The sequence below is a fragment of the Tachyglossus aculeatus genome, chromosome 4 (genome assembly GCF_015852505.1).
Source record: "Tachyglossus aculeatus isolate mTacAcu1 chromosome 4, mTacAcu1.pri, whole genome shotgun sequence".
NCBI lineage: Eukaryota > Metazoa > Chordata > Mammalia > Monotremata > Tachyglossidae > Tachyglossus > Tachyglossus aculeatus.
Genome location: NC_052069.1, coordinates 126,238,656 through 126,263,599, shown reverse-complemented (window position 1 = coordinate 126,263,599; position 24,944 = coordinate 126,238,656). Strand labels below are relative to the sequence as shown.

At 49.6% G+C, this 24,944-nt stretch overlaps 1 protein-coding gene across 1 annotated transcript in view; it reads right to left on the bottom strand.

The window, feature by feature from the left end:
- Positions 1-8,684: 8,684 nt before the first annotated feature.
- CDK13 (cyclin dependent kinase 13) overlaps positions 8,685-24,944 on the bottom strand; it is a 92,671-nt gene continuing 76,411 nt past the window's right edge. The window contains exons 10-16 of the mRNA XM_038745694.1: positions 24,724-24,825; positions 23,108-23,185; positions 18,078-18,194; positions 16,779-16,910; positions 14,028-14,233; positions 12,904-13,176; positions 8,685-10,099 (exon numbers count right to left, since the gene is read on the bottom strand). Of these exons, the coding sequence (XP_038601622.1) occupies positions 9,234-10,099; positions 12,904-13,176; positions 14,028-14,233; positions 16,779-16,910; positions 18,078-18,194; positions 23,108-23,185; positions 24,724-24,825 (1,774 nt within the window). The 3' untranslated portion in view covers positions 8,685-9,233. The remainder of the gene's footprint in view (positions 10,100-12,903; positions 13,177-14,027; positions 14,234-16,778; positions 16,911-18,077; positions 18,195-23,107; positions 23,186-24,723; positions 24,826-24,944) is intronic.

The following is a 24,944-nucleotide window of genomic DNA, read 5'->3' as shown; positions in this document are numbered from 1 at the left end:
AGGGGCAGAGCCGGAATTAGAACCCGGGTCCTCTGGCCTTTAGGACAGCACTCTGCACGTAGTGGCTGCTCAATAAATACTGATGATGATGATGAAGAAGCTTCTAATCCTTCAAAAAAAATTTCCGGAAGATCTGAGCTAAGACTTTTTCCTGCCAACTGCTAACTGTCCTGTCATGCAAAAGGAATTGATTGAGCATTAACTAACCAGAGCAACCCCGAGGGTCGGCAGGAGCACAGTGCCCGAGGACGCTCGGCTGGGCCGAGAATGACACTTGGGTACGGGATTCTGCCAGAGTCCCGGTGGTCTGAGTCGAAGCCCGGCTGGCCGCCCTTCAATTGGAGTGGGTGGAGGTGGGAGCCCATTGTTGGGTAGGGACCGTCTCTATATGTTGCCAACTTGTACTTCCCAAGCGCTTAGTACAGTGCTCTGCACACAGTAAGCGCTCAATAAATACGATTGATGATGATGGGAGGGCCGAAGCATCTTGGCTCCCCTCTGGGGCGGCTGCAGCCCACAGCCTGTGCTGACGGCCGCTGGAAAATCTGGGGCAGGGTCTCTTAGGATGGAGGGAGACGTCCCTCCTCAGTGGCAGGCAATGACCTTGGCCTGAGTAGGAAATCTGACCGCCCGCCCTGAGGCTGGGCCTGCTTCCCGGCGGCCTGGCCGGCCCGGTTGGAGCATAGGGTGCCCTGTCTGACCCGTCCCCCGGTGCCCACGGGCTGAAGCCGGGGTGTGGGGTGGCCTGTTCCTGTTCCGTTTTATCTTCGCAGCCGGGCTGGAGACAAGAGACCCGGCTGCAAGGGGCGGTTAGGATACACTCTGCCCCTCACCCTTCTGGGAAACACGTCCGACTCACCAGACTTCAAATAATATCTCAAGTCTACAACTGCTGTGCACAGCAATTGAGGTGATTAACCTCAACGCCGCCTTACATGTCTACCGTCGGGGCAGGACGTCTTTTTTTTTCTCCTTATGGTATTGGTTATGTGCTTATTCTGCACAGGCAACCGTACCAACTGCTGGGGGAGATTCAAATTAAATCGGGTTGGACAGAGTCCATGTCCCTTGTGGGACTCACAGTCAATCCACATTTTACAGGTGAGGTCACTGAGGCACAGAGAAGTGAAGCGACTTGGTTAAAGTCACACGGCAGATGAGTGGCAGAGCTGGGATTAGAATTCCTCAATGCCAACTCTCTCCTCGACCCCCTCCAATCTGGCTTCCATCCTGTACATTCCACCGAAACTGCCCTCTCAAAGGTCACCAATGACCTCCTGCTTGCCAAATCCAATGGCTCCTACTTTATCCTAATCCTCCTCAACCTCTCAGCTGCCTTCGACACTGTGGACCACCCCCTTCTCCTCAACATGCTATCCAACCTCGGCTTCACAGACTCTGTCCTCTCCTGGTTCTCCTCTATCTCTCCGGCCGTTCATTCTCAGTCTCTTTTGCGAGCTCCTCCTCTCCCTCCCATGCCCTTACTGTAGGGGCTCCTCAAGGGTCAGTTCTTGGTCCCCTTCTGTTCTCTATCTACACTCACTCCCTTGGTGAACTCATTCGCTCCCACGGCTTCAACTGTCATCTCTACGCTGATGACACCCAGATCTACATCTCTGCCCCTGCTCTCTCTCCCTCCCTTCAGGCTAGTGTCTCCTCCTGCCTTCAAGACATCTCCATCTGGATGTCTGCCCGTCATCTAAAACTTAACATGTCCAAGACTGAACTCCATATCTTCCCTCCCAAACCCTGCCCTCTCCCTGACTTTCCCATCACTGTTGATGGCACTACCATCCTTCCCGTCTCACAAGCCCGCAACCTTGGTGCCATCCTCGACTCCGCTCTCTCGTTCACCCCTCACATCCAATCCGTCACCAAAACCTGCCGGTCTCACCTCCGCAACACTGCCAAGATCCGCCCTTTCCTCTCCATCCAAACCGCTACCCTGCTCGTTCAATCTCTCATCCTATCCCGACTGGATTACTGCATCAGCCTCCCCTCTCATCTCCCATCCTCCTGTCTCTCCCCACTTCAATCTATACTTCACGCCGCTGCCCGGATCATCTTTATGCAGAAACGCTCTGGGTATGTTACTCCCCTCCTCAAAAATCTCCAGTGGCTACCAATCAACCTATGCATCAGGCAAAAACTCCTCACTCTCGGCTTCAAGGCTCTCCATCACCTCGCCCTCTCCTACCTCACCTCCCTTCTCTCCTTCTCCAGCCCAGCCCGCACCCTCCACTCCTCTGCCGCTCACCTCCTCACCGTGCCTCGTTCTCACCTGTCCCGCCATCGACCCCTGGCCCACGTCCTCCCCCTGGCCTGGAATGCCCTCCCTCTGCCCATCCGCCAAACTAGCTCTCTTCCTCCCTTCAAAACCCTACTGAGAGCTCACTTCCTCCAGGAGGCCTTCCCAGGCTGAACCCCCTCCTTCCTCTCCCCCTCCTCCCCCTCCCCCCGCCTTACCTCCTTCCCCTACCCACAGCACCTATATATATGTATATATGTTTGTACATATTTATTACTCTTCATTTCTTTATTTTACTTGTACATATTCATTCTATTTAGTTTATTTTGTTAATATGTTTTGTTGTCTGTCTCCCCCTTCTAGACTGTGAACCCGCTGTTGGGTAGGGACTGTCTCTATATGTTGCCAACTTGTACTTCCCAAGCGCTTAGTACAGTGCTCTGCACACAGTAAGCGCTCAATAAATACGATTGAATGAATGAATGAATGAATGAATGAATGAACCCAGGTTCCCGGCAATGATAGATCGCTGTCCCGTGAAGGTCAGCTCGATACCTGTGAGACGCAGAGTCCACACAGACACCACAGTCGACTGCTTGAGCAGTTCCATCAGCATCACTTACCAGTATAAGTAGCGTGGCCTAGTGGAAAAAGCACGGGCTTGGGAGACACAAGGACCTGGGTTCTAGTCTCGGCTCCACCACTTTGTCTGGGTGTGACCTGAGACACTTCTTTGTGCCTCAGTTACCTCACCTGTAAAATGGGGATTAAGACTGCGAGCTCCATGTAGGACGTGGACTGTGTCCAACCTGATTAGCTTGTAGCTACCCCAGAGCTTCGTACGGTGCCTGGCACATAGTAAGCACTTAATACCATAAATGGGCAGGAAACGTCATTGCTAGCTCTGTTGTATTGTACTCTTTCAAGCGCTTAGAACAGTGCTCCGCACACAAAGCACTAAATAAATACGATTGAATGAATACTCTGCACATAGTAAGTGTTCAATAAATACAACTGATTAAAAAAAATAAAATGGATCACGGAGTTCTAGTCTGAAGCCAATCTCCTAGAAATCAATCCTATTTATTGAGTGCTTACTGGGTGCAGAACACTGCACTAACTCTGCAGCTGAGTTGGCTAAGTGGAATGTGCGAGGAGGATGGCTATCCAAACAGGTACGGCATGGCGAGCTGAAACCGGGAACCACAAAGCCAGGAGGGCAGAGGAGACGTTTCAAGAATGCGGTTGAAGAACAAGTAAAACAAAGCCACAGTCGACGCTGCCTTCCACGGTGCACCGTGTTCGAGAAAGGAGCGGTCTTTTGGGAGCGCAGGTTTCACTAGGATGGCGACGAGGAAGCAAAAGTGAAAACAGCTTGAGGCGCTACCAGAGACCATGACAGCACAACAAAAGACGGTCTGTGTAAACGCATGGTGCAGTCCGGACTTTCATCTGCCTCTCCCCGCCCTGCCAACCCTGCATGAAGTTAATTTCACCATCTTGGAGCACAAAGGACAGTCAGATAAACATCAGGGCAGCTGGTTGGAAAAATGATGTTTTATCCTTCAATTCATTTCAAAGCAGGAATCTACTATGCCGGTAGTAAGACTCCTTTCCAGTTTAATCCTTAGCAGGAAGAAATCAGATCTAAGGAGGGGGGAATCAGTTTTAACCTTTGTATTCCAATTGTCGGACATCTTAAGCGATAGTAATTCAGAACTCTGAGTCAAGGATAAAAAAATGCAGAAAAAAGTTCTCCCAAATGAATTTACTTTGCTACATTTCTTCTTGTTTATCTAGCTGCCCTAAACCTTACTTAATCCATCTATATTAAACACCTCATTTCATTACAGTATTTGCTTTTTGTTTTTGTTTCTTAATGGCATTTAAACACTTACTATGCGCCAGGCACTGTACTAAGCTCCGGGGTATATACAAGCTAATCAGGTTGGACATACCCTTTCCCGCATAGGGCTCATACTCTTAATCCCCATTTTACAGATGAGGGAATAGAGGTACAGAGAAGTGAAGCGACTTGCCCACGGTCACATAGCAGACAAGTGGCAGAGCCAGAATCAGAACCCAGGTCCTTCTGAATCCCAGGCCCGTGCAATATTCATCAGGCCATGTTGTTCCTCCATCCGATTACTGATAGATTTTTAAAAAATAATAATAATAATAATTATGGTACTTGTTAAGCGCTTACTATGTGCCAAGCACTGTTCTAAGCACTGGGGTAGATACAAGGTAATCAGGTTGTCCCACATGGGGCTCACAGTCTTCACCCCCATTTTCCAGATGAGGAACCTGAGGCAGAGAGAAGTGAAGTGGCTTCCCCAAGATCACACGGCAGGCAAGTGGTGGAGCTGGGATTAGAACCCGCATCCTCTGACTCCCAAGCCCGTGCTCTTGCCACTAAGCCGCGTTGCTTCTTTTACGCATTAATTTCTCTCTAAAAATAGGGAGGATTGCTATGGCTGGGGCCTCGGGGAGATTGGAGGCGCCTCCCTGCCCAGCCCCACCTGGTCCTTTTCATTGAGGGAAATCAATGGAAGAGCAAGCAGGAAGAAGACCCACCCCCCAGCCCCTCACCTCCTCCCACACACCCCCGCTCCAACCCGAAGCTCTCCATGCGCTTTCTTCCCGCCCACAGATCCGCCAGACTCGAGATTGCTCAAGTTGCGGAATGAGATCAGTAGAGATCGACATTTGGCACCGCTAGCTGGCTCTACTGGTTTCTCTGCCACCTAAATCATTAAAACCACTTTTCCAATGCCTTTTATTGAACTGATCGCTCTGGAAAGTTTCACCCACTCACTGAGAGATGGCAAAGAGCCCCCTGCCCCGGCAGGCGGCCAACTCCACTGGCCCATACATGTCAAGTCCCAGTGCTGTGGGTCCTCCACCACACCCCTAATCTGTTTCCACAGGATCCCTCGCTCCGCCATTTCCCGTTTTGTGGCCCCAGGCCGATGGGGGCAAGAGATGGAGAGCAGAGGGGCAAGAATGGAGAGGGGGCTGTCCCCTTGAGACAGGCCTGGCCCTGGGAGAGGCTCTGATTGTGGCAATTTCAGGGAACAATTCCTAGCCAGTTCCCTCCTGTTCGTCTGCCCCAATCAATCGTATTTATTGAGCGCTTACTGTGTGCAGAGCACTGTACTAAGCGCTTGGGAAGTACAAGTTGGCAACATATAGAGACGGTCCCTACCCAACAGTGGGCTCACAGACTAAGTCTGGGCCAGGGGGACCGTGTGGAGGCAACCTGGTTCACACTACGGGGTAGGAGGGGAGGCCACCCCAACCAGACCCCCCTCCCTAGAAACCCAAGCCTTTCTGTTCCCTGCCCCTCGCTAAAAAAAAAAACCCACCGTTAAACGTGCACACACCATCATTTCTCCAAAATGGTCGTTGGCTTTGAAAGCTAAAGTCAACTGTACTCACCACTCACAGCTTTCTTTCCTGGGTTTCTAAGGGAAGACATGCCTGGCAGGTTGAGATCCACCGGACTCCAATCTCGAGCTGACAGAACATGGGTCGGCAGATTCTCTTAGCAGCAAGCGTGGCCTTGAGCGATGTTAGGGTTTGGCCCCTGAAGCCCCCATCTTCATCTCCCCAAGCGGCAGCAGCGGAGCCACAGAACCTTACGTCGCTGCCGGACTGCTCACCTCTCCAACTCTCTCCGCCGAGATGGCCTCCCAGGATCTCCACCTCCACCGCTTCACTGCTGCTGGACAGTGCCGCCTCCAACCCACCAGTTTCCCAGTTAGCGGGGAATCACATGGAGGGGAGGAGGATGAGGGACTCTCAGCACCCGGCTGCCTTCTCCTCTCTCCCGCTCCCTCCCATTTGGGCCCCAAAGGGAAGTTTAATTCCTCCGGTGTCTAAGTCACCACAAAGACCTTTCGGAGTCTGGCTGGGCGACGGTCACTCGTTCCTCACCTCCGGAGGAAAGCTGAAAGGTTGGAAGCTTCCCAAAAGAGACGGACTCTACAGGCAACATTGTTTCTGCAGGCAACGAGTGATCCTGACAGCGGGCCAGTGGCTCCCCAGGCACACCAGGGAAGAGGATGTGCCCAGGAGCCCAGAGCTATGACCTTTCGTCACTACTCTGGGCACATTACCACCTCTCTGGTTCACTGTCTGCCTCTCCTTGCCCGATTAAAAATAATCATAATGATCGTGGTATCTGCTAAGCAACGGGGTGGGAACAGTCAGAGCATAGCTATGACCACTCGGGGAAATGAAAATGATATCAATACGGAAATATTTATATTATTGCCCTGTTCCTTGTGTTTGAACAATGGACTCGTTTCAGGTTTTTCAATTGTCTAACCAAGTCATCATCAATGATACTTACTGAGCACTTACTGCATGCAAAGCATTTAGTACATGGCAGTTTTGGACAGTGTCTGATTGGGACGGGGCACAGAGCCGCCCCCTCCCCTCCCCCAGGTCGGATGCAAGCCCTGGAAAGGAGGAGGGGGACGGGAGGAGGGGAAGGGGACTACATCTTCAGGCTGGAATGACAAGATCTCTAAATTGATCTCTAAATTGTGCGAGAAAGTTCAAACGATTGGATTTCTGAAACGGTTCTTGAGCTTCTCTGCTGCCACCTCCCTCCCGCCAACCTGGAAACATCCCGGGGGACCTAAATCACGAAAAACTATCCAAACACGGCTGTTCAATTTCATAGAAAATATTTAATTTCTTTCAAAACACAAGCTAATCGAGTCACATACATATCTTCAGTTCCGGGTGAGCTGCCGAGGTGCAGCAGGAGACCCGCTCTGGAGGGATGACTGAGAATAACCTAGATTCTGCGATGCCCAGGAAAGCTTCAAGCTACAAGACTCGTCGTATGCGACGGCGGAGCTGAACGCTCGCAGCTGCTCTAAGTTTTAGAAGGTTCCTTCCAGTCCTGCAGTGTGGCTGGCACCGGCGCCCCAAGTTCCAACATGACCTTGAATTTTTTTTTTCTTTCTCCCTTTCATCCCCCAAGAGAAGTCCCCTGACAGCAACCCACCTCCTATCGGCCCAAGGATGGGGTGGTTCTTCCATCCCGGCCACCGCGCCCTCCAGCTCCTCGGCGAGGCGTGTTTTCACTCCCTCGTGAGGGAACGAGGTCCCAGGACAACAGTGGGTGAAAACCTCCGTGCGCTTGAGCGTGGCGTCGGTCCGGCCGCACCATTTCGACGCCGTTCTTCTCCGAAGAGACCCGTGACCTCTGCCTTACGGGAGGACTTAGCGTACCTCTCTGCCGTCGTGTCGACTGCTGTTTGGACGTTTCTTTAGCGGTCTGAGGGGACAATGTTCAGAGCAAGCCCCTCTCACAGACGGCAGGCAGGCTGGCCAGGAGCCCCTCAAGTGGAACACCCCCAAAAGCAGAAGGCCTGGAACCACTCACGGGTGCCAAAACAGCTTTGGGCACCATTCGCTGTTCCAAATTGGAGTCTCATCGAGCACTGAATGATCAGTGCAGAATTTGAATACAAGAATGATTAGTTGACATCACCCTACTAATCGCCAGGGTTTTGGAACTGCTCTATTTCTGGATGGAGTCCAGATGTGAATACTGGTTACGGGTTACTTTCTGTAGTGATTCCTCAAGAGCAAATAGAAAATTAGTTTTTACGTGTGGAAAATGGGCGCTAGTACAGCTGAAATGAGGATTACTCCATCCATCCACAGGTCTATTTAAAAAAAGAAAAAAAAAAGAAAAAGAAAAAGAACAGCATTAGCAGGTAATGAGATTCCACAAAAGTCTGGCCAGGGACCCCAGACTTTGGTGGGGGGGAGAACAGTGGGGAGAAGACCCTGCCCAGAGCGCTTTCTCCACTGTTTTCCCTCGCTCCACCTCGGCAATGCTGCTGGCCGGCCGGGTGGAACGCGTGTTGCCACTCGGAGGCTCCGGGCAGACACGCGTCTCAGAACTGCCACCCCCGCCCCCACCCCCGCCCCCGTCCCACAGCCCCATAACCACCCCCTGGAAGCCCGGGACCGTGAGCGCGGACCCCCGCGAGCCGCGGTAACTTCCGACCTTCCGCCTCTCGCCGTTCTTCACCAGAGCCGTGGAGCCATCCGGGGTCTGCCCCCTCCTCCCGCTTGGGCGCAAGTGCGGAGGTCAGGGAGACGGGGCGGAGGAAGCGGACGGGCGGGCGCGCCAGGTGACCGGATCCTAGGGCGGGCTCCACTCCACCCGCGGCCGCGGACCCTGGCCAAGACCCCTTTTGGAGAGCGGAGCAGGGGCGGAGGGCCACGTTGGATCAGACCTTAAGCTTACCTGTTAAGGCACTTACTTTCCCACCCCACGGTAGTTCTCACGTAAAACCCTCTGTTTCGTTCGAACGGTGTGTCCCTCGACTATCTAATTGGTGGGAAAGGAAAAGAAGATAACAGTGACCGTTATTGTGTTTTTTTTTTATATAAAACTGTTGCATCAAGAGAAAGGTTGTGTTTATTTTCTGAAATGAGCACAAAGTACACCTCCACAATAACACTGAAAGCAGGTGCAAGGACTGACAGTGACCTTTGCTGCGTAAAAAGAAAAATACCAAATAAATCAGTGCCCTTTCTGATTGGTGTAAAACTTTTTTTTTCTTTACATAAAAGTTGGTCCAAACTTACAAAAAAAAGCACAAATGTGCATAGTTCAGAAGATCTCAGCCAGAGGGCCGTAAAAAGCTCACGCCCCTCCGTTTAGCATCCACTTAAAACTGCCAAATACAAAATTAAATCGATAAGTAGGATTTGTGAAGATGTACGGTCGGTAGGTCTGATTGCTTGGAACAGCACGGATTTTAAGCAAAGGTGGTGGTCGGTTGGTTGGTTGGTTGGGTTGAAACTTTTGTATGCGAGACCCTTTTCCACATAAAAATAAAGCTGTTGTCGAATTAATATTATTCAAGTCTGTCGGACGGCTGCTTTAAACTGCAGCTAGAAAACATCTTTCCAGATAAAAACAATGTGCCTGAGGAAAAACCGAGACTCAGTACGGCAGTCCTCTGCCTCGCCCCCGGCCGGCCGTCGCGCCGACGTGTCCCCGGTAGCCCTGGGGGTAGGCGGCGCCCTGGGCGGCTGCCGTCCACGACTGGCCGTGGAGAAGGCCGGGCCGCCCGGGGCTCTCCTGGACGCTCCCGCCGTAGCTATAACTGTGCATCTTTGCGGGCAGAGAGTGGGTGCTCTCGGGCCCGGGCGGGGGGTCGCTGCTGTTGGCCAGCACGGCGATGGGGCCGTGGCTGTACTCGAATCGGTGGTCCTTATCACCGCTGAACAGCATGGGGCCGCTGCTGAGGTAAACGTCTCCGTACCCGGCCGCCGCGCCGGGGAACGACTCGGAGAAGGCGGGGGGCGGGGGCGGGGGCGGGGGCGGGGGCGGGCCGCCCGAGTGAGATGAAGCGGAACTGTAGCTTTCCAAGGGCTGGACGTCGGCGTTCCCGAGGAAGCTTCGCCTTTCTAGCGAGGCGGCGCATCCCCCGCCGAGCCCATCGTTCCGCACGTAAGGCGCCGAGGAGAAGGAAGAGGGTCCGAAACGATCTTTGTAGTCTGCGGCGCTGGGGCCGTACGGGTCGCCCGCCGGGTAATCCGCCCCCGGCTCCGCCTTGGCGTCCTCCTGACCCTGGTGATGGGCCAGCAGCTGCAACAGGGCCGCTTTCACCCCCGCGTGCGGGTCCGGTGGCGGAGGGCCCGCGCTGGCTCCGTGCGGGTTCTCCGTCCGATAATCCAGGTCTTCTTCGGAGGACGGGGGCGGCTCGGGCGGCTCGGGGGGCCGCTGATCTGGAGGCAGGATGCGAGGGCGCTCGGGCTCCGGGCTCCGCTCCAAAACCCTCCTCTCCCGCATGTGGTCCTCTTGCCCTGCCGGGACCAAAGACATACAAGTCACAGCAACACACGACCAAGGAGCGCCGGGACCACCGCTGAGGGCCCGCCGCGGACAAGATCCCAAAGTCCACCATGGCTGGGATCAGAGAAGGCAGAGCATCCCGTGTTCCTTGAACGCACTGTGACAGTCCACGTGCAGACCCTCAAAATTTCCTCCACCCAGACAGGGAGATTGGTTAGGGGCCAGAAGAGGGAAAGACCCAAACGCGGGGAAGGAAGGAGGAGGAAGAGAAAATGAGAAGGCAAAGAATGAAAGGGAGGAAAGATGAAATAGAAAGAGAGAGAGAGAGAGAGAGAGAGAGAGAGAGAGAGAGAGAGAGAGAGAGAGAGAGAGAGAGAGAGAGAGAGAATGAGTAGCCCATATAGTCCACAGAAAATATACTGCTAACATACCAAAGAATGGGATAGAAATCTAATTATGGGTTAAAGACAAATTCACCTGGCATAAAAGACTACAAAGTAGAGTAATTGACACCTGTGTATTCTTCCATTTGTTAGCTTCCAAACCTTTCTCGAAGAAAACAGAAATTTTCAAAGCAGATGAAATGAAAATTCAATAGGGCGAGAATGGCGAATGGCATCCGAAACTCCCAGAATGAACCAGAAGCAGTGGCTCGCTCTCAGCATCCTGTGGGCACCGATACCGGGTACAGAGATCCACCGGTGGTCCTCCGACTTCAAGTGTGAGCCCCAGGTGGCACAGGGACTGTGCCTGACCTGATTAGCTTGTCTCTACCCCAGCACAGGCACAGTGTAAGCGCTGAACGAATACCACAATCGACGTCATCGTTATTATTGTTAGCAGGAGAAGAGAAGATTTGTTCAGTGGGGCCCCACTCCGCTCCTCAGTCCTGTTACTGCTCCCTGCCTCCGCCCTGAGCCTGGCGGTGGTTTCCTAGAGGGGCAGCGTGGCCTACTGGAAAGAGCCCAGGCCTGGGAATCGGAGGACCTGAGTTCTAATCCCGGTCCCACCACGCGCCTTTTTTGTGACCCTGGGCAAGCACACAACTTCTCTGGGTCTCAGTTATTTCCTCTGGGCAATCGATATCTGTTCTCCTGCCTCCTTAAAACTGTGACCCCTGGGTGGGCCAGGGGCTGTGTCAGACCTGATTATCTTGCATCTTCCCCAGTGCCTGACACATAGGAAATGTTCAGCAAATACCATTATTACTATTACTCTCAGACCCAGGCCCCAGAGCCTGGGAGAGAAGCATGGAGGGCGGGGAGGAGGCGAGGGGGGGTCTAGATGGAGGTTGTGTGGGAAAGGCTGGAGGCTAAGGAAGGAATAAGACAGAGGGGCATGAAGTGGGGGTGGAGCGCTTAGAACAGTGCTTTGCACATCGTAAGCGCTTAATAAATGCCATTATTATTATTAATTATTATCCTTTCACTGGTACTGGGTTTCTAAACTGTCTTCTTCCCTTCCTTTCCCCTCTTCCCAGCCCCACATTCACTCAATGCTCAGCCCACTGCCAGGGAGTGAGTTAAGGCACAGGGCCGGAGAAGACGGGGCAAGGGCAGAGATGGCCTTTGAGAGATCAATCAATGGTATTTATTGAGCACCTACTACGTGCATGGCACTGTACTAAGCACTTGGGAGAGTCCAACAGAACAGAGTCGGTAGACATGTTCCCTGCCCACAACAAGCTTACAGTCTAGAGGACTGTCTAGGGATAAGAGGGAAAAAATGTCAAGGCCCCCAGGATCTGGAAACCCAGAAGTGAAGCTAGGATTAGTTGCTGCTAGCTGTTTTCAGTTTAAGACAGATTTAATTGATGCATCAGTGACTCCGGGAAAGACTCCCATTGTTTAGCTTGGACTCCTCCAAAATTGGGATTCCTTCCTTACATAAAATGGGACATGGTCAAGGTTGGGCCATTTGTCACAGTTTGCTTCCTAAAGAACATTCTGGTATTTCACCTCCTCAAAACTACAACAGATCCCATCCCTGGAAACAAAGTAGCACGATACCCCATCACAGTTACCAACTGGTACCTTTGAACTGTCAAAGCTCATTTTTCCAGGTCTTAAAAAAATGACAGACGTTTTTCAGTTGCAGTCGAGACTGACTCTGAAAATCACGTCTCTCAAAAATCTGAAGCTAAAAAGACAAAACATTAAGCCCAGAACCTCATATGAAGCCTACTGAGTGGAGCCAGACATCGGCTAAGTCTTTCTACAAGTTCCTGGGCATCCTCTGGATGTTACAGACGCAGCGCTTAACTGAGAACGGAAGAATCAAAGTTGAATCAAAAATCCATTAATGACACACTGCGATTAGTGCCTTTCTTTGGGTCTTTCGTCCTAAACCTCAAGACGAAAGCCGGCCTCCACGGGCCGGTCCTGGGGTCCCCCAGGCTTCTGTCTACAACGGCGGCGGTGCAGGCACCGACTCTAGCGTCTCCTCTCCCTGCTTCCTCCGGCTGCTGCAGTTCCGTGGGGCTCCACGGAGTCGTTGCGTTGGCCAGGAGCTCGGGAGGGGACGGCAGGGTTGGCATCAGGAAATCCAGTCACTGCCGTGCCCGCGGGGACCGCCGCGGCCTGAGTTTTGGGTTCCAACTCTCCCGCTGGCTCCGGGGAGTAGGTGGGCTTTCCTTACCTCTGTCTATTTCTTCCTAAACCCCGGGGCCACCCCGGCTAGGGAAGCAGGGAGTCGGCGCTGCCCCCATCTCTAGAAATCTCTCAGAGAGGAGCGGGTGCTCAAGCACGGGTCGCCCGGCCCCCCGCCCGGCTTACCCGCTCTAGGTCCCATCTGCCTGGCCGCCCCGCCCCCTTACCTGGTGTCAGAGCGCTAGGCTCTGGGGGCTGTTTGGGCAGCCCCACCCCATCGAGTCCTGCTCCGTTCTCCTTCTCCTCCAGGGCCACGTCCTTCTGCTTCGACTGTTGGGCCTTGATCAGCTGCGACAGCAACACGGCAAACGCGCTCTGCACGGCGGCCTGGGCGGCGTCCGTGTCCGCTTTGGGCGGCGGAGGCTGGTTGGGGGGCTGCACGCCCCCCAGCTGTCTGGAAACTTCCTGTTGAGGGGTCGGTGGATCCAGCTGCTTTTCACCTGGGGCCAAAATTCCAGCAGGAAGGTTCCATTTATTCGGCGGCCGCCGGGACTCGGCGTTTACCCCAACGTTTGGCTCAGTGGCGGAGTAGGCCACCTGAACGCGCATGGGGGACTGAAGGAGTGTGAGCATAATTTTTTTCTATTTTTCACTGGTATTTGTTACATGCTTACTCTGTGCTAGGCACTGCACTAGGTGCCGAGGTAGATACTATGTTGGACACGGTCCACGTCCCATGTAAGGCTCACGGTCTTAATCCCATTTTAAAGATGAGGAAACTAAGGTCCAGGGAAGGTAAGTGACTTGCCCAGGGTCACAAAGCAAACAGGTGCTGGGGCCGGGATTAGAACCCAGGTCCTCCTGAGTCCCATGTCCGTGCTCTATCCACTAGGCCACCTTGCTTCTCACTGGGAGCTTACTTCTATTATCCTAATGAACAGAAACATGCATTTAAAAAGCTTTGTTTACTACGACATGGGAAAACTCAGGATGAGGAACCTAAGCTTTGGGGATAAAAGGTTAATCCCCTAGACACTCACTTAACCCTAAAACTGCAAACCTCTGTGACTTGGGCAAGTCCTTTTACTTCTCTGCGCCTCAGTTACCTCATCTGTAAAATGGGAATTAAGTCCGTGAGCCCCATGTGGGACACTAACTGTGTCCAACCTGATTAGCCTGCATCAATCCCAGTGCTTAGTACTGTGCTTGGCACATAATAAGCACTTTAATTCCATAACCAAAAAAAGCTGAAATACTGGTAAGAAACTAGCATGGAACATCCACCCCAATTTCCAACCGCTTTACCTGTTCTTTAAAGAAAAAATGAAGGGAAATGAAACCAAGTACTGACCAAGCGCTACACTACAGTTGCCCTGAGATTTGAGTTGGGAAGAAGTTTGTATTCCTTGTGGGGTGCTGGTTCTGCTGTCATCCATGCCCACCGACAGGTCCTTCCGGGGAATTTTTGCACTTGATGTGTCGTCAGCCATACCCATCTGCTTCTGTCTTCGGCGCTTTTTACTCCATAGCTCGTGACAATCTTGCCACAAAGGAAGACTAGAAAAGAAGCACAGGAGACTGTCAGTATTCTTTTGCAGGTGGCATTTTATAATCTAACCCCATGGAGTACTGCAGATCGATCGATCGATGACATGTTCCAAGCTCTTACAGCGTGCCGAGCTCCGTACTAAGCGTTTGGGAGAGCATGAGACTACGGAGTTGGTAGACATGGAACTTGTCCACAACGAGTTTATTGAAATGTGCATGTAAAAATCCAGCACCCTGCACTGAAAGACCAGAATGGTTTGATTTCAGAGGACAGACTCAGGGAAGAAAAAAAAAATTACAAAAGAACAAAAATAATCCCCTAATCCTAGTCACCAAGAAGCTACCATCTTAAAAACTGTGCCGTGGTGTTCAACTCCTGTCCCGCTGAACTAGTTTACGTATTCTATAAAATGACAAGGATCTAGAAAATTGGCAGTCTGAAAGGGTGTTAAATAAGATCGCCACACATGTGACAAAGCAATGTAAATGTGGGCCTCTTTTTTAATAATGGAGCACTGACGATTAAGATTATTAGAGAGAAAGGTTTGGGGGAGAGGATGTGAGTCCAAAAGAGGCATCGCCTCACTGTTCCTCCAAGCGTCCATCAGTGATCCAGTGGTCAGGCTTAGGCTTTACTCTCTTAAACATACACTATCTTATCCCCCACAAAAAAACTGCACTGGCAAATCTTCTATGACATTTTGTCCCTTATTTCTAAATTATTCTAAAAAAATGTTCCCGGTGACAATTGGGTCACTTCAAGTTAATGTGTTCAATGCTACCCTTGTTAAGCAATGAGGTGGATGATATCTGAATCCAAATGGCACAGGGTGGTAATTACAATAAGCCTTGCTCTGCACACAGTAAGTGCTCAATAAATACGATTGATTGATTGATTGATTGATTGGGGAACTGTGAAGAAAGCGAGTTAAGACAAAAGCTTAAGACACTCCATCAGCTCTCTCCCTGCTACTTACCCATTCTTCTCCCACTTCAGCTCAGTTTACACACTTTAATTCCAGCAACCCCATTCATTCTTGTTCTAGTCTCTCCTGCCACTGGCCTCTTCTTCACACCTCTCACCTTCATATCCAAACCACTTCTCTCCCCATCCTTGGAACCCTTCTGAACTCTCCTCTCCCCCAGAAACCCTTCCCTCATTCATGTCTCAACTACCCACTTTAGATTTTTGCAACTGCCATTTCGGCGCTGTAAAATTTAGGTGCATATCTTATAATAATTCTGATAACAATAATAATAATGATAGTAATGATGATGGAATTTTGTTAAGTGTTTAAAAGGCGCCAAGCACTGTACTGAGTGCTGGGGAAGATACAAGATAATCAGACACTGTCCCTATCCTACTTGGAGTTCACAAGTCTAGGAGGGAGAAGGAGTGAATCCCCATTTTACTGATGAGGAGAATGAGGCGTGGAGAAGTGAACTAACTTGCCCAAGGTTACAAGCAGACAAGCGGCAGAGCTGGGATTAGAAGTAATCACTCTGGCTCGCCGGCTGTAACGTCAGCTCTTTCCAGGCAGGGATCATGTCTACTAATTCTGCTAAACTCTTCCTAGTGCTTAATGCAAAGCTCCGCATAAAGGAGGCTGTCAATACACACTACTGACTGAAGAAAAGGTCTCTGTCAGGCTGCTTTTACAGCCCAGTTTTAAATCTTCCAAACATCAGAGACAGATATCCTCACAATCCAGTGAGGTTTTACATCCCCTACATTGGAGGTGGAGGGGAGGGGGGTAGTCAGGTAACAAAAGGATACAGAGGTAGAGAGAAGCTGTGTGGCTTACTGGAAAAAGCATGGCCTGGGAGGTCAAAGGACCTGGGTTTCACACCTAGCTCTGCCAGTTGTCTGCCGGGTGACTTTGAGCAGGTCACTGAACTTCTCTGCACCTCAGTTTCTAAATTTGTAATTTGTAAAGTGGGGAACGAATCCTACTCCCTCCTGGGAGCCCCATGTGGGGAAGGGACATGACCAAACTGATCATCTTGTATCTACCGCAGCGATTAGCACCATGCTTGACATATAGTAAGCACTTATATAACGTGGTAATAATAACAGTAATGATGATAACAATAATCTCTCAGAGGATTTTGAAAAGCATCCAATAACTACCAAGTCAATTCTAAATATTATCGTTGTGGGGAGGGAACGTGTCTGATATTGCCATCGCCCAAGCGCTTAGTCCAGTGCTCCGCAAGTAAGTACTCGATAAATACCACTGATATTGACTGACTGTATGCTTTCAGCATAGGGTAGATTCTCAAAGAGATAGCACCTCACACCAACAGCTACCGAAAGGCCTTTCTGTTGTTACTTGAGGCACTCAGCCGTTTCTGTGGACTTGAAAATCCACCAAGATGGGAGTATTTTTACAGCCGGTCCAATTCAAAGAGGTCCCAGGGCCATAAAATCTCATTGCACTGGAAATCCTCTTATACATCAGTTACTCACAACACCTTGGACAATCGCTCCTGCTTCAAAGGGCCGAGTGACTACCCCCATTTTGGGGTGATCCCAGTGGCTCAAATCACTTACTCTGGTGGGGGCATTTTCGAGGGTTCGACGTCCCGCAGGAACTCACACTGAAGAGCCTGTTCGGCTGTGCAGCGCTTGCTAGGATCCAAGGCCAGCATGTAGTCAAACAAATCTAGTGCAGCAGGAGGAATACTGGCAAAAAGAGAAAATGACCACAAAGTCACAAGGACATTCTCAATGGCATTTCCAATCTGAGCAACTGAGATTCTTTTATAACTCACTTAAACCCATTTCATTGCTCCTAATGAATCCACAACACTTTATCCCGATAAATGGTTCTTTTGATAGCCAGTGCACTTTGACGGCTTAGACGCATTGAATCTGATAAATTTGGGAATTTGGCACTCGGGATTCTTCAGACTGGTCTGGAGAACTAATCCTGGTGCTTTCGAGCATTACAGGCAGCTTGCACTAACACAGACATGTCAAAAACAGGTCAAAGGTAAGAGGAAAAGGGGGAGTTCCACAGTCTTGTCTGCCCCTGACTCCTCAACCTCTGCGAGCAGCCCAGCTCCTGCTCTGGATTGGAAGTGCGGTTGCTACCGCTTCACTCCGCAAGCAATTCTCCGCCATCCACAGCAGTACCGTCCCTCTGGTACAGACTAAGGACGTAGGCTGCCAGCAGGAATGGGGTGGTCTTTGCTGCACGTGTGTCCGTCCCCCGAGTCTCCTGCTGCAGCTCCATATTGGAAGGGAGGAGCATGTTGGTAAGTTTGTGCATGAGAGGGTGTCTATGTTACATTCTCTGGAAGTGCACATAATAACTGTACAACAGAGCACGCAACTGTTTGGGCAAGAGAGAACATGAAGGGAGGAGAGAGAGACTGGTCTTTCTCTTTCCTGCTTTTTCCTCCCAACTAATCTTGGATCACTGTATATCTATAGGACTCCAAAAGAGACTATTTCACCACCTTCATTTCCTTTTGCTCTAATTGAAAATAACATATTGAGTGGTGAATAATTTTACAAAGACATTATTACTGATATAAAGGGTTTTAAAAGCATAGCTTCCACATAAATGTATGACAAGCTAAATGGCCTAACCACAGGAATGCACTTGACGTGCCTGTACTTTTTTTTTTTTTTTTTTAAAAGCACTGAGCTGAATTGGTCTTATTGCTGCCATTTCGAAAATAACCTCATTAAAGCACTTGGACAATTATTTATAATGCACAACTGAAAAAAAGTCCCGCTCACATAAAAAAGGCCTCCCTACAGCTCAAAATCACAACTGAAAATTTCAAATTCATGTAGGTAAAATATTTAAAAACACAACAGTAAAGAGTTCCCTTCCCTTACAAAACAAATTCTTCTCTCAGCTTGCGTCGATATTGCTTCTTTGGCTTCATAGTGTTGAAATAGGGAAGTTTTATGACATCAGGCCACACTGCAGGACATGGGCTTCCACATATACGGCTGAATGGCACAGAAAATTCGAGTCATTATAAAGTCATACTGAAGCAAAATATAAGTGCACCACATGCACAAATCAAACACAAGTGAGACAGGCAGCTCCCTTAAATGTGGCTCAAATGCACAGAGCATGGGCCTGGGGGTCAGAAGGACCTGGGTTCTAATCCTGACTCCGTCACTTATCTGTTGTACGATCCTGGACAAGTCACTTCACTTCTCTGCCTCCGTTACTTCATCTGCAAAATGGGGATTAAGACTGTGAGCCCCACCTGGGACAAGGACCCCCATTTGGGACAAGGACCGTGTCCAACCTGATTACCTTGTATCTGCCCCAGAGCTTAGAACAGTGCTTGGCAAACAGTAAGCACTTAAATACAATTACTATTATTATTAATAAATACTCCCTGAAACCGGGGAGGGCTGCACTTCCTTTGGGCAGGAGATGCACTCTAAGTGGCCACTGGACTGTAACCATAGACCCTCCATTAATTAGAAGGCAGGCCTCAGGCCCCAGAATTGCAGACCACTTGAATCCTCGGGAAGCTTCGGACTAGCAGGAACATTACAATACGTGGCCCCGGCCTTTCCTGGGTTACTAGCATATCTCTGGCAACACTTCAGTTACTTAAACCTTTTGTGGAGGAGACAATGCAGTGTGGCGGGAAGAGCATGGGGTGAAGACACCAGGTTTTTTTTTTCCTTATGGTACGTTATTGCTCTTACTGTGTGACAGGCACTGTACGAAGCGCTGGGGTAGATATAACCTCCCCATTTTACAGATGAGGGAACTGGGGCCCAGAAAGTTAAGTGATCTGGCCAGGGTCACACAGCAGACAAACAGAGGAGCTGGATTAGAACTCGGGTTCTTCCAACTCCCGGGCCCGCGCTTTTATCCATTAGGCCACACTGCTTCTTGGCTTCCAGGCTCTTAACCAGCTCTCTTGTCCTTACACGTATCTGCTCTCTTCAGTTGCCGCCCGCCCCAGTTCACACTCTTTGCTCCTCCCACCCGAAATTCATTCCTGGTCCTCTCTCTTGACTCTCCAGCTGCTGACCCATTGCCCAGGCCTTTCTCTTGGCTTGGAACTCCCTCCCCTTCAAATCTGGCAGACCACCGCCCTCCCTGACACTGAGGTCCCCTGGAAGCTACCCCCGTACCTCGCTGGCCACACCAAACCCTCACCCTCAGGGTCATATCATCTTAATAGCCACCTGTAAGCACTTTATGCATACACTGATTAACAACCTCCATTTCAGTAACATGTTTACTCATTTTTGGGAACTCTTGCTATGACTGATCATATTGATATTTTTCTTCCCGTTCCCACCATATATTTACTATATCTGCCCAGCTCCCTCATTAGACTGTATCACCTCAACAGGTGAGAACATGTTTTTGACTTCTCATGCTCAAGTGCCTCTCCTTGTGTTCTGCCCAGAATAAGCACTCAATCAATACCCTAGACTGAATGAATGTAATGCAAAGATGTTTTTGTGGCTTTGCGGGAAACTGTATGCACAAAACTCTAAAAAATAAAGACCATATTGCCATCCCCATGGATTTTCAGTGGCTAGGATTTAAAGAGTTCTTAAAATTGATTTTATGGGGCCTCTTTTTTATTTTCAAAGTTTGTAGTACCCCAAAACATTACTGGTTTAAGGTTTCAAAGCTTTCAGGCCACTGTAGTTTTCATTGGCAACAGCACAAAAAAACCACATGGGTTACTGCAGTCCCCAGGGTCTAAAAAATTCAGCCGGGAAATTTTAGGCAGTAAACTGGTGAAATTGCTTCATTTTCCTCCAATTTAAATTGTTGAGACCATTATCAAATATGAGAGCTGTAAAGAGCATTATAAATCGGCATTTACTGAGTGACCACAGATTAAAGGACACAGTCCTGAGTTCCACAATGCAATCAATGGAATTTATTGAGCACTTACTGTGTGCAGAGCACTGTCCTAAGTGCTTGGGAGAGTACAATACAACAAAGCTGGCGGACACAATCCCTGCCTACAGGAGAGCACAGATGGACACTAAAATCAATTAAGTGTATGTATATCAGTGCCGTGGGATGAATATCGTATGTTTTAAGGATATAGATTCAAATGCAAGAATGGCACAGAAGAGAGAGGGAGTAGAGGAAATGAGGCCTTAGTTGGGGAAGGCATTCTGGAGGAAACTTGACTTTAATAAGGTTTTGAGGGGGTGTAGACTGGTGGTCTGTCATATATGAAGGGGAAAGGAGTACCAGGACAGAGGAAGGATGTGGGCAAGGGGTTGGCAGCAGGATGAGATTGAGGTTCGGTGAACTGGTTTGTGTTAGGAGTGATATGTGAAGGCTGTGCTGTAGCAGGAAAGCAGTGAGGTAAGAGATAGGAGGGGGAAAGGTGACTGAGCTTTAAAGCCTACTGTAAAGAGCGTCTGTTTGAAGCGGAGGTGGATAGGCAACCACTGGAGGTTCTTGAGGAGTGGGGAAAACATGGACCGATCACTTTGCCCGGAAAAATGATCCGGGCAACACTGTGACGAACGGTCTGGAGTGGGGAGAGACAGGATGTGCAGGGAGATCAGCGAGGCGGCTGATGCAATAGTCAAGGCGTTGTAGCAGTTTGGATAGAGAGGAACAGGCAGATTTTAGTGATGATGTGAAGGCAGAACTGACAGGATCTGGTGAAAGACTGAATATCTGGGCTGAATAAGGGAGATGAGTCGAGAATAAAGCAACGGCAGGATCGGTCACTCAATCCGTCACTGTGAGGTGGGAACATGGTGGGGCAAGTGATGGCAGCCCTGGGATACCAACTGGCTTTGGTGGTGAAGGGGCAGTTCTGCTCTCTCCGTTTCTGTCCAACCCCCATGGGGGTGACCTAGAGAAGCAGGAGATAAACGCCTGACCCGGAGGGGTGGGAAAAGAGGAGTGTAAGGGTGAATTTTCTATTCTGAAGCAGATTTTATGGGCCTCCTCCTACTTCCAGAGAAGCAGTATGGCCTAATGGATACAGCATGGGCTTGCGAGTCAGAAGGAGACCTGGGTTCTAATCCCAGCTCTGCCACATGTCTGCTGTGTGACCTTGGGCAAGTCGCTTCATTTCTCTGTTTCTCAGTTCCCTCATCTGTGAAATAGGGATTAAGAGTGAAAGCCCTGTGTGAGACAGGGACTGTGTCCAACCTGATTACCTGGGATCTACCCCAGAGTTTAGAACAGTGTTTAGCATACAGTAAGTGCTTAACGAGTACCATCCAGGGTTGTCTCTTTTCAAAGCAATACAGATTCTTCAACAGGAACTAAAAACTAGGCCCTGACAAGACTGAATGCCAATCTAGTGCCATCCAGTGGCTGCCAAATCTCTCCCTTGCTTGGGATGAGTTTTATAGTATTAGGGAATGAGACAACTAAAGAATAACAATACCAAAATATTTTAAACTTTCAAAAAAAGTCAACTTTTTTTTTAACAGGTATAAAACTTGTATAAAGTTTTTTATACTTTTATATAAGTATATATATATATATAAAGTTTATATATATAAACTTTATATATAAAGTTTTTTATACTTGTACAAAACAAGTATAAAAAGTATTGAACAAGACTTGTTTTTTTCGGCGGGATCGGGGGGGAGAGTATTTCCTCAAGCACATCTAGGAGGCAGAACCCACATCCAGACTTGGTTTCTTCTCGCAAGGACTATTAATTTTCTTTTTACTATAACATTTGTTAAGCACTTACTATGTGTCAAGCACCTTTTTAAATGCTGGGCAAGTTAATCAGGTCAAACACAGTCGCTGTCCCACAGGAGGCTCACAGTAGGCGAGATATACTTTCCACAGCCTTCTCAACCCATTCAGAGAAATTGAGGGTGGGCTGTCCTTCATTGAGAGGCAGTGCGCCCTAGAAGGGAGAGCATGGGCCTGGGAGAAGACCTGAGTCCTAATCCCAGCTCTGCCAGTTGCCTGTGTGACCTTGGGCAAATCACTTAACTTCTCTGTGCTTCAGTTCCCCTCAACTGTAAAATGGGGATTCAATACCTCTTCTCCCTCCTGCTTAGACTGTGAGCCCCACGTGGGGAAAGTGGGCCAGCCTGACGAACCTGAATTACTTCAGCACTTGGAACTGTGCCAGATACATAGCAAGTGCCTAACATAAGGAAACTAAGTGTACCACCACCGCAGAGAGTCCTGATTGGTTCACAGATAACTACTAGTGGTGAATGGCTGGGAGACCTGTACTCCAGAGGGACTCCTGTCTGTCCGGCCCTGAATCTGGGGCAACAGGGAGATGAAGCCAACAGATCTGGAGGGGCTGGTTCCCATTTAGGGATGTAGGGGATAAATTATAGATGTCAGATCAATAGTTCAAACAAATCAGTGGTATTTATGGGGCACTTTGGGTCCCCCGGGGCCAAACAGCGTGGAGGTGGCGGGGAAGGCGGCAAGCCAGACAGGGATAAGCGAACGGGGCTGCCCTTTGCATTCATCCTACTAGTTGGGTGTCTTCAGGGAACCCGCGAACTGGGCTCTGGGGCAGTTGTGAGCACATTTCTTCAGGACAAGGAGAAAAGGGGGTTGACCCCAAGACGTCCTCCAGTCTGTAAGCTCGTTGTGGGCAGAGAATGTGTCTGTTTAATGTATTGTACTCTCCTAAGCACTTAGCACAGTGCTCTGCACACAGTAAGTGCTCAATAATTACAACTGACTGAGTAAATACAATTGATTTACCATGGGCAGAGCACTGTTGTTAAGCACTTGAGAGAGTACAATACAAAAGAGTTGGTAAGAATCAATTCTGTTATATTGTACTCTCAAGCACTTAATAGTGCTCTGCACGCAGTAGTACATGCTCAATAAATATGATTGATCTTTTTAAACAATCGATGTGGAAAGGGAATTCCCCCAAATTACATTTCATTTAAAATGTTACCTTATTAGTTCAAGCTGAGCCAGTTCCTGATTTGCTTGGAAAATGGGTTTTTTAGTGAAGAGTTCGCCAAGAATACACCTGCAAAATAAATTCCCATCAATACAATGAATTCTATTTTACTTCCAAAATCATCTTGCGGGGGGCGGGGCTGGCAGAAACCAGCAAATACCCCCTGCCAGCCTTTGGCCCTGCTGGGGCACTGATGGCCTCTTTGGGCAGGCAGAGCAGCTTCGGAGCCTCTGGCACCATTTTCCATTTGAAGTGCGCCGTTTTGGAGAGCCACACCACCTACCAAAGGGGCTTGTTTGGAGGCACATGTGGCAGACCCAGAAGTGACAGAGGTGAACAGTTCCACTTTAACTCTAACTACCCCCTCTGTACTAGTGACACCCAAAATCTACACATACACACACACCCCAGCCACTTCCCTCCCCAGATCCCTCACAGACTCTAAGTCTCACATTCTACCTGTCTCCTGGACTACTCCACTTGGATGTTCCAGGACCAACCTCAAATTGAAAACATCCAAAACCAAATTCTCTGTCTTCCTTCCAAATCCCGCCCCACTTCTTCATTTTCCTAGCTCCGACAGCCACCACTGTCCTCCTTGCCCTGAATGCCTTCTACCGTGGAGCCATCTTTGACGCCTCCTACCTTCAACTGCGTCCGAGTCCAGTTGGATTTGATCTCCGTAATATCAAAGGGATTACTGAGCGCTTACTATGTGCAGAGCACTGTACTAAGCGCTTGGGAGAGTCCAATACAACAGAATTAACAGACATAATCCCTACCCACACTGAGTTTCCATTATGGAGACAGACACGAATAATTAAGTCATCTATAATATATAATTTAATGATGCATACACAAATGCTGTGGGTTTGGGGGTGTGGCAAATATCAAACGTTCAAAGATCACAGATCCTAGTGCAAACACAACCTAATATTCTAGAGTCTCTCATTTTTTCTCCACTCTCCCAGATTCTGCCTTAATAGTCTCAGCACCCCTTGTTGCAACACAAATATTGTCGGCCTTAAGTCTCACTCTTCCCTAATCTACCCTAAACACGGCAGCAGGGACCATCTTTCTCAATGCTAACTAGATCATACCCACCTCTTTTTCAAATGCCTCCAGGGATGCCCATCTTTCAGGCTCATCCCATATAAATTCTTGACCAACGGGTTCTGGTCTCTCGCCTTCTACAGAGAGCTCATGCCCTTCCATTATATCCCTTCACTCTTCCCAGCCTAACTGGCCCATTTTCTCACCTTCAAGTCTCTGGTCATATTTTTCTAGCAAGAGGTGCCCCCTTCCCTTCTCTGCTTTATCAAATCACACTCCTTGCTGCCCTGGTACTGCAGCAAGTAGACACCTATAAATTTATGTTCATCTTTCCTGTTGCGCAGTTGACACCCCGTGTAAAGGTGGAGACTCTGTTTTTTATTCTGGTAATTTCCCCACAGTGCCGACTGCAGCCCTACTCCACCCTCTCTCCTGAAAGCCCAGCAGATGCTGTGGCAATTCCCTCCTGCGGCTTCCCGCAAATCTGCCCCGCTGACGGCTAAGCTCGGACCCGCCCTTTCAAATCGCACAGCCCGCTCCGTGACGCTTCTTACCCACAGCTCCAGACGTCAATAGCTGGCGTATATCGCTCCTCACCCAGCAGCAATTCTGGAGGCCGGTACCATAACGTGATCACTTTGTTAGTGTAGGGGCGACTGAAAAACATCAAAAATGCCCTGTAACTCTTATCCGTAGAAATCCAGTCTTGCTGATTTTGATATCCTGCAGTTAGGAGACCATCCTTTTCAGACCCGCCCCACAGACCTCAAATTAA